Source organism: Betta splendens, chromosome 1 (genome assembly GCF_900634795.4).
Source record: "Betta splendens chromosome 1, fBetSpl5.4, whole genome shotgun sequence".
NCBI classification, from domain to species: Eukaryota; Metazoa; Chordata; class Actinopteri; order Anabantiformes; family Osphronemidae; genus Betta; species Betta splendens.
The window spans coordinates 15,844,033-15,852,762 of NC_040881.3; the positions used below are offsets into that span (position 1 = coordinate 15,844,033).

General features: G+C 47.2%; 3 protein-coding genes across 4 annotated transcripts; all 3 read left to right on the forward strand.

Moving 5' to 3' along the window:
• Positions 1–47: 47 nt before the first annotated feature.
• On the forward strand, positions 48–2,016 carry si:ch211-286b5.5 (uncharacterized protein LOC100003596 homolog). The gene is made up of 3 exons (XM_029129278.3): positions 48–256; positions 612–738; positions 1,119–2,016. The coding sequence occupies exons 1-2, from the start codon at positions 167–169 to the stop codon at positions 735–737; spliced, it is 216 nt and encodes a 71-aa protein (XP_028985111.1). The 5' UTR covers positions 48–166; the 3' UTR covers position 738; positions 1,119–2,016.
• Positions 2,017–2,628: 612 nt separating this feature from the next.
• Positions 2,629–5,529, forward strand: si:ch211-286b5.4 (afadin- and alpha-actinin-binding protein). 2 transcript variants are annotated; one of them, XM_029164196.3, is made up of 13 exons: positions 2,629–2,689; positions 2,793–2,859; positions 2,970–3,076; positions 3,142–3,210; positions 3,276–3,399; positions 3,477–3,543; positions 3,620–3,740; positions 4,293–4,446; positions 4,552–4,655; positions 4,726–4,887; positions 4,955–5,066; positions 5,132–5,273; positions 5,394–5,529. In XM_029164196.3, exons 2-13 carry the CDS (start codon positions 2,808–2,810, stop codon positions 5,482–5,484), a joined length of 1,305 nt encoding a protein of 434 aa, XP_029020029.1. In that variant the 5' UTR covers positions 2,629–2,689; positions 2,793–2,807; the 3' UTR covers positions 5,485–5,529. The 2 variants fall into 2 exon arrangements, with proteins under 2 accessions (XP_029020029.1, XP_029020036.1); XM_029164203.2 differs by lacking the exon at positions 2,629–2,689 and having other exon boundaries at positions 2,696–2,859; positions 3,154–3,210.
• Positions 5,530–7,771: 2,242 nt separating this feature from the next.
• Positions 7,772–8,695, forward strand: nanos3 (nanos homolog 3). Its single transcript, XM_029153007.3, has one exon. The coding sequence runs from the start codon at positions 7,903–7,905 to the stop codon at positions 8,302–8,304; it is 402 nt and encodes a 133-aa protein (XP_029008840.1). The 5' UTR covers positions 7,772–7,902; the 3' UTR covers positions 8,305–8,695.
• The last annotated feature ends 35 nt before the right edge of the window (positions 8,696–8,730 follow it).

An 8,730-nucleotide genomic window follows, 5' to 3' on the forward strand; every position in this document is an offset into this window, starting at 1 on the left:
GACAGGTCCGCTGTCCAATAGGATGCCTCGCTGGCGTGGACAGGGCGGTACACCGAAGGCCCGACGTTCCCCACTCGGGTTCGGAGCAGTTGGGGTCAATTTCCGCTCGGTGGTGGCCATTTATATGAAGGAACACTGAAGTTTTCATCCGCCGACCGCCGTCGCCATGTCCAACAACAATGCCAGCAACAACTTGATCATCGCTCAGAGGGCGGTGAAGCAGCTGCGCTTGGAGGCCAGTATCCGCAGGATCAAGGTAGGACTGTCAAGCCTGAGGCGGAAGACGGGGCGGACGAGCGTTAACCTGCCGCTGAATGGCGGAGTCCGTGTGTCGCGACGTCACGGCGCCGGAGCCGAGTGCTTTAACAGAACTTTACTTAACTTAACTTTACCGTTCTCAGCGAGACTACAGCGCCACAAAGCAGCTGTGTCCCGCGCGTTGACCGCCAGGGGCGACACGTTTGCTGGTCCGACCAGTCAAATGAGTAACCGCGTCTGTCCGCGCTTCGCCGTCGCTTGCAAATCTAATCCAAACACGGAGCAGCTAGTTGGCGGAGTATGGAAATGAAACGTGTGACCGCAGCCTCATCGCGGCTCGTGTCGTCGTGCAGGTTTCCCAGGCGGCTGCCGAACTCCAGAAGTTCTGCCTGCAGAACGCCAGCCGGGACCCGCTGCTGGTCGGGGTCCCCTCCAGCGACAACCCCTTCAGACCCCCCAAGTCCTGCTCCCTGTTCTGAGGTCAGTTCTGACGACCGAGACGAGCAAATTCAGCGCTGAGTGAAATTCATCATCAATGTCCCGTGTTTAGACCTGCACCGCTTCCTAAGCTTTAACTGTCAGAAATAAGTCAGTTTGATGGTTTGGGTCTCACATTGGGGTAAACGGAATATTTCAGGGTTTGGATTCTTGTACTTATTACTTTAAACAACATATTTATCTGTGATGGATGTTGTTGACTGTGTTCTGGTGATCATGTTAGCGCTGTATTAGCAGCAGTTTACTTTGTCAGAGGTACGAGTAGTCCACTAGAAGTAGAATCTAAGGTGAATAAACTAAAAATACCAAGAAAATAAATGTAGAAGTTATGTACAGTTTGTTTATTTGCTTTTTGTCTCCAGGACTGAACACGGTGAATATGAAGCCTTCACTCTGCCTTGATGCCGCTGTTAGACCTGCCAGCTCCTCGTGGGATGGAGCTCCGTGGGGGTGATGGGGTGTCCACTTGTTTGCCAAAACTAACGCAACTGTTACACAAAACCAGGGCCAAACTCTACTTGTTATAAAACGCTATTAAGGATTTTTCCCCAGTTTCTGTTTGCTTTTTTTTATTGTTTTTGTTGAAAATCAATATTAATTCAGAGCGGGTGTTTATGAACATGCATAATTTAAACACTGTATTTCATATTGTCTTTCCTGCCGGAACACTGTGTGTGTGTGTGTGTGTGTGTGTGTGTGTGTGTGTGTGTGTGTGTGTGTGTGTGTGTGTGTGTGTGTGTGTGTGTGTGTGTGTGTGTGTGTATAACATTGGCTTCTCAGCTAAACTGAAGGGTGTATGAAGCTTCTAGTTTTTGTGGTGAAGGTTAAGTTGTTGCTACTATTGAGGTACAACCACATGGTGCAGATTTAAATGCTTTTAATGTAGGTTGTGTGATTGTTGATTAATCACCATATCTGATTTTGTACATATTTAACAGCCTATTAAGGTTGCTTTTATGTGTGTGTTTTCTTTCATGTTTAATAAAAACCTTTTAAAGACCTTTTAGCTTGTAAAACCTGGTAGCAAATGTAAATTGCAATATAAATGTAAATCACTTGATAAACACCCCAGTGGGAAAAAAAACAGGAAATGTTTGCACAGTGTCTGTAGAAAACATTTAAACATTGTTCGTCTTGGTGTCTAGTTTTTCCCACACTGGAATCATGCTACAATTGACCCAAGCTTTTGCTACTGTATCGGTCTTATCTTTGGTACTGTGGGAAGTCTCTCAGAGAATAAAGAACTTTTTCAGACACAGAGCAGCTGTTTTGTGTGTTTCTGTGCTTATCAGGTTTTTTGCTGGGAAAAGCTTACACATTTAGCTGATAAGCCAACACTTCAGGTCATTCACGCAACATCACTGAATATGGTCTTAAACGTGAGTTGGTTAAGTATGTGATGTCCCACCATCTAACAGTCGACTGCGTACTATACAGCAGCGAGCACCACTGTGGAGTCATCGGTCACTGTTGGACTTGTTATTCCTGGAACGTGTCCAAGCCCAATTTGTTTATTTCTAAAGGGAAAGATGTTGAAAATACGTGCTGCATTTGCATAATCCATTCTCTGGAACTACTTAAATTCACATGTTGATGTGATTTGAATTTTGGGACTTTCCAGTTTCTTCTGTTTTTCGACCAACCAAAAAAAAGGTTTATCTAAACCTACTCATCCCCAAGGTTCTGTTTAGTGGCAACTGGTCTATTTTAACTCTCCACAGCTGGTATTTAAAGACTATAAGCAAGAAGCTCATCTTTGTTTATAATTTATGTTCATTAGTCAGAAACCAATATAAAAAAAGTAGTAAGTTCACCTGTGATGGAAGGATTGGTCCATCTGCTGTCAGTGTCAGCAGCTGCCAGTGGTAATTAACAGGAGTGGCATCACCTGGACATAAAGCAGGCTGCACGTGACCGAGCAAGTCCTGCTCAGGTAAGACGCGAGTCTCATGACTACATAAGAGCAACGTGGACTGTAGATACTGCGACTTGATTTTATTGATTTCTACCGTGACGCATTTAACATTCAAATGCAGGAATATTGAACCCAGATGGCTTCCAGAATTGGCCAGAGACGATTTGCCAAACAGCGGGAGAATTTAGGTGATGAGACCTGAGCCAAAACCAGCGGATTATAGCGGCAAAGCGAACGGTCGGTTCCAATCTTCCCCATTTCTGCTGTGTTTATTCGTTCCGCTTTTCTGCTCCGCTAGACTCCTACCTGCTTAGAGGTCCCGGCACCAACCCTGTGAATGAGCGGGTCCGTGGCGCCACCTGGTGGACGGACCGGGACGAGCGCGCGGAGCAAGACTCCCTCAGAGTGAGTAAGCCGCGTGTGTAACGAACCTGCGGGAAGTAAAGTGAATAAAAATACACTCATTGCAGGAGCAACTAAAGGAGATGGATGAACACGTGTCCAGGCTTCAGGACTCGCTGAAACATGAGCGGACCAAAGTAAGCAAAACCTTGTGGAGTATGAGCCCGTGCAGACACCTGAGCCGTCCGTCCTTTGCTCGCAGGGCACCCGCCTGCAGCTGCGCTGCAACCACCAGGAGGCGGAGCTCCGGCGCCGGGAGCAGCAGTGCGCCAGAGTCAAGGAGCGCCTGTCACAGCTGACGGAGCGAGGCCGGGACAAGGCCCCGGGTGCGCGCGGCTCCGGACACGCATGGCACCTGCTCCGTCCCACGCTCGAAGCACTAAGTGATACTTGTTCATTTCAGTCATGGAGGCGTTGAACTTTCTGCCTGGAGGCCGAGGCCAACGGGAGCAGCCAGTCCGATCACTCAGGTTCCTGCTGAGCATCGCATCGCACCGCTGCCACGGTTTGCCTCTTTCTGACGCTCACGTGTTCCTTTTGTCAAAGACACGAAGAAGCGACGCTACGGTTGATGCTTGAGCGCCGAGAAGCGGAGCTCCGGGAGGAGACGAGGCTGCGCCACAGCCTCACCACTGTCCTGCACGCGCTCAGCGTGGACATGGGCCAGGTGAGCAAGGGAGCCCGGTGAGCCGGGTCTGCCCGTTCGAAGTAATAGTTGGAAAAACTCTGTCCGCAGTTGACATGAGGAAACCAAGTACAAGAGCAGAGCAACTCCGTGAGAGGACAGACATGAGAAACGGTTTGCTCAGTTTTCAGGCAAACATATTTACGCAGGGTCTGTAAAATCAATTATTTGCCATACACCAAAAAGTTTTTTGCTATCTGCATGTACTTTATAAAAGAATATGAATGGAAAAAATATGAATTTTGAAAATCAATTTTTAGATTTTATAAAGTAGGCCTGTGACAAGCCTACTTTAAAAATGAGGTGATTGGTTTCATGGGCTCATGAATAAGCATTTCTTATGCTAACACATGCTCTCTGTCCATACTGGTAATGGATTATTGACCTAGTAGCCTTTTTAAAAACGTGGTTTGACTGAAAGTACTAGAGCAGCCTGTATGTGAATGTATGTGTATGTGAAAGTTTTTTTTTTTTTTGAATGCTGAAGGAGCCCAATCAAAGGTTTAACATAACCAATGAATGTAATCTTTAAAGGCCCTGAAGGATGCGGTGCCTGTGCAAGACGAGGCCCAGAGTGCAAAGCTGACGCTGGATCAAGCTGAGGGTTTGCTCGGTGTCCACGCGACGGGAGGAGTGATTCAGAGCTGGAGGCAGGTGCAGAAGAGACTCGGTGAAGTCCTGCCCGAAGGTAAACGATGAGTCATCACATTGTCCCGTCCTCGTCTGTGACCTGCGATTGCGGCAGAACTCCAGTCTTGGGGCTGTAATGGGGCCTTTCTGTTCTTCTGTGGAGGCCGTGCGGATGCTGGAACTGACCACGACAAGCTCCTGGCTCAACTGGAGGCTGAACTGAGAGAGAGCCAGCAGCTCGTCCGACTGCAACAGCAGCTGCTCCAGGTTTGAACCTCTCAGCCCCACACTTTGCGCGTCGCCTTTTACGGACCCTGCCGTTGGTCCGACCCTGTAGGACAGTCTGTCGTCGCCCGTCAACCCCGAACTGGCCGACTGCTACTTCGTGGAGGAGTGGGAGCGACTTCAGATGCGGCTCCTGGAGCTTGAGCAGCAGCGGCGCAGCTTTGAAAGGGAGCGGCAGGCCTTCACCGACGCCGCCATCCGCCTCAGCCACGAGGTGAGCAGAGCTGCAGTGACGACGTGAAACGACGAATGTGGCCTAAATGCACATCCTGTGTCGGCAGCGCCGTGATTTTGAGCAACAGAAGGCTCTTCTGTTGAAGCAGCAGTGTCTGAGTGACTCACCTCTGTTTGGTAAAGCATCGATGAGCAACAGGAGAGAAAGCACCGCCCTCAGTGAGTAGAACTAGAACACGACTGTCGTTTCACCCCAGAAGCCACGAGCTTGTGCTTTTCTCCAGATTTTTCAGGTTTGGGGCCCAGTAGTGTATCTGGCTGCCTTCCCATCACTCCGTCGTCCACTGAGTCCGGCGCCAGAGTGCGATTTCAAACCCCCACTACCCCTGAGCTCTACTCTGCCCTCAATCTGTCCTACAACTGCAGGTGAGCTGCATCCAGTCTTAACGATGCTGAATGGAACGCTCATCCAGTCATTTCACATGAACTGTGATCTGGGCTGGTGTTCTGTTAATGCCTGGTCTCGTTCCCTTTCTCCTCCATCAGAGCCAGAGATGTTTATCACCAGTTACATGGGACCTGGGACGGCGTGACTGAGGGGGTTGTACAAGCGCCACACTTGGACTGGTCATTTTAGTATGTTGGACGTTGTTGGTTTTTAATAATAAAGAGAATATTTTACCATTGGTTTGTTACGCTTTTGTACGACATTAAAAGGTGTCTGTGCAGTGATACATGATCCTTACAAATAATTTGACGTTAACTGGTGTCAGGATTCCACCACGAGATGAAGAGAACGATGGAAGCTAAACTAACATCCTCCCTCCGGCACCACTGTGGAGGCCTAGCATAACATAAAGGAACCATTTGGTTCTCGAGGTATAGTATGCTGTTAATAAAAGGACTTTGATGTTCCACGACAAACCGGAACCCAGACAGATTTAGTTTGTCTTCTGTTTTCCCATAATTATAACTGTTCTATAACATAACTACTAATAAGAAAACTTTTTAACAATCGCACAGTGGGGAAAATTCATCTCACAAACAGAAACAGAATCAAATTAAGTTGAGTTGGCAGTACAACACTATACAGACACTTGTAGAAGTAGATCTAGAGATGTCCCAATTGAACCAAATGGGTTTGTGCTTGATAAAATAATACTATAAGCTTTGTGAGGACTCTCAGTGTGCAGAACGATAGGCACCTAAAACACATTGAGTAAAGCTAAGAACGTTTCTGACAGATTTTGTTAATATTTTAATCATTTTTCAGCAGATTTTAAATTTGAAAAGTAAACTTAACTTTTTGTCCAACATATTCTTTGCATAACGTCTGTGTGATCAGGATAACAGACTTACTAATCTGTCTTTGCTTGGTTTATATTAAATTTAAGCACTGAAACATTATTAATGTTCAAAACCAATGTGTCAAACCTGGCTGAAAAAAGTTAAGTTACAGTATGTGTAATAAGATCCAACCATACAATGAGATGGGAAAATCAGTGAGTCCGACTAGAATGACAGTCATGTGTAAATGGAAAAAGAAATCGGCAAGTAGGGGGAGAGTTAGAGATCTGTCCCGCGCTGTCTCTGTGAGGAGCTTTGATCTATCAAGGAGACATCATCTCTACAGGAATCTGAAGAGTTGCAGGAAGACTCAGAGGTGGGATGAAGAAAACACCCCAGGACACAGTCTGGTCAGGATGCAGAGACTCACTGACTGTTCCCTCCAGGAAAACGTTTCCTACAGTCGGTGTTTGTTGATTACAGGCACCGGGATCAAAAGAAGAGAAGATGTGAGTGCTGGAAAGTGAAAACGGGAAGATGTTGGTCTGTGGTGAACTGAGGGACGGAGGAACAGCTGCAGACGATTCAAAGGACTAAAGGTGATGGAAGGTTACACCAGCCGGTCTAAGAGGGCTCCATGAAAACGTGTGAAGGAGACGGCGGCGACACTTCATGGTCCTTCATGGTTCTGACCATAAAGAACAATCACACTGAAAATGAATGACTGAGTCACAGATGCCATGGCTTTAGTTTTTACTTTTCCTTATTGTTAATGAGGGGTCGTCAGCTGGACTTTCTGCTTATGCAACTCTCAAACCCAAACTGAGTGAACCTTGAGGAATGAATGAGGAAATGGTGCAGTACTGTTGTGCACTGGGCTCCTCAGCTCATCTTTCCAGTCGGTGGGTTACACAGCATCCAGCCTGAGGAATGAATCATGATGAAGGATCTCACATGGAAGAACTGGGACCAGGCCTAAATGAAAGCACGGCTGTCACTGCGCTGAACAGCTGACCTCACCTGCACCATGCGCTCCTACAACGCTGTGGTACATACTACATTCTTCTGTAACATCTGTACATACACTCATCTGTATATACTGTCCTACCGTACATTCATTCACTGTGATACATTCACTGCAAATTCATGCTACTGTACATTTATGTTTTCCTGTGTTATTTATTTGTAAATAGGCACTTCTAGTGCTGCATTTCATTCGCTTTGTACTTGTGACTTGTACAATGAATAAAGTTCAATCTAATCCAATCTAATTATGATTCACTTTGTGTTGTTTGTTTCTAATGTTTCTAATGTAACAAAAACAAAAAACAAGACAAGATCACTTCTTAGGATCATAACTGCACAATCCAAAATGTACACACAATGTATGAATGGAATAGCAACTAATAGCCTATAAATAATAACAATATTAATAATTGTCATTATTATTTGCTGTGTGTTGTCATCCTACACCCATAAAAAAATTAAACAGTAATTTGAACGTAAATACTAAATCTAAACAGTCCTGTTCGTTATTGAGCTCAGACTCCGTCAAGGGTGTTTTCGTCCATACATTTCATGGTGAAACCGCATGCGCTGCACGCCCAGTGCGCCATGTGATTGGCTCCCGGCCCCGCAGGCGTAGGTGCCCGACGTGTGCCCAATTAACAATCAAACCCGGAGGTCCGTCGGCTCAGCAAACAACTGGACGGCCTTCCTCAGACTGGGAGCTGGCGCACGAGAACAAGCCACGTTCGCGAAGAAGGCCATGGAGTTCCAGATGTGGACGGATTACATGGGGCTGTCGGAGACGCTCAAAAAGATCGTCGGGCAGAGAGGCGACACCGAGGGCCCGCTGCCGGTGCCGGCCCCGGCCCCGCAGCCCGGGGACCCGGTGCGCCGCGCAAAGAGGATGACGGACGCGTGCGAGCGAGCGCTGCACAAGACCGCCAAGCGCATGTTCTGCAGCTTCTGCAAACATAACGGGGAGACGGAGACGGTCTATGCGTCCCACTGGCTGAAGAGCCCGTCAGGAGAGGTGCTGTGCCCGTTCCTGCGGCAGTACGTGTGCCCCCTGTGCGGAGCCACGGGCGCCGCGGCGCACACCAAGCGCTTCTGCCCGCAGGTGGACAGCGCCTACAGCTCCGTGTACACGAAGGCAGCCCGCTGAGCCCGCAGCTGTCAGCGGGCGGGACGCGGCCCCCGAGGAAAAAAAGTTGCGCGTGATTTGAGTTGTTTTTATTCCATTCGATCTTGCTTTTATGTGTGTTTTTTAAGTTTGTGTTTTATTTGCATGTTTTTGCACGTTTATTATTAAGTTTCCGTTTGTTTGCCACTGCGTTTACTGACGCCCGTTTGGGGCGGGTACATAGACAACTACTGTATGAATAGTGAATTAGTATTTTTAACCCCGGGCCATCTGATGCCCACATCACACGTCCTGTCATGTATTCATAACCTTCTTCACGGAACATTTAAAAAGACTCATTACTTCACCACAGTATGAATGTAACCAAGCATTTTTAAATTTTAAAATAAGAGTGACTTGTTCTTGTTCTGAAGTCTGAGGGTCATTATTGTTTTGTCTTCACTCTTC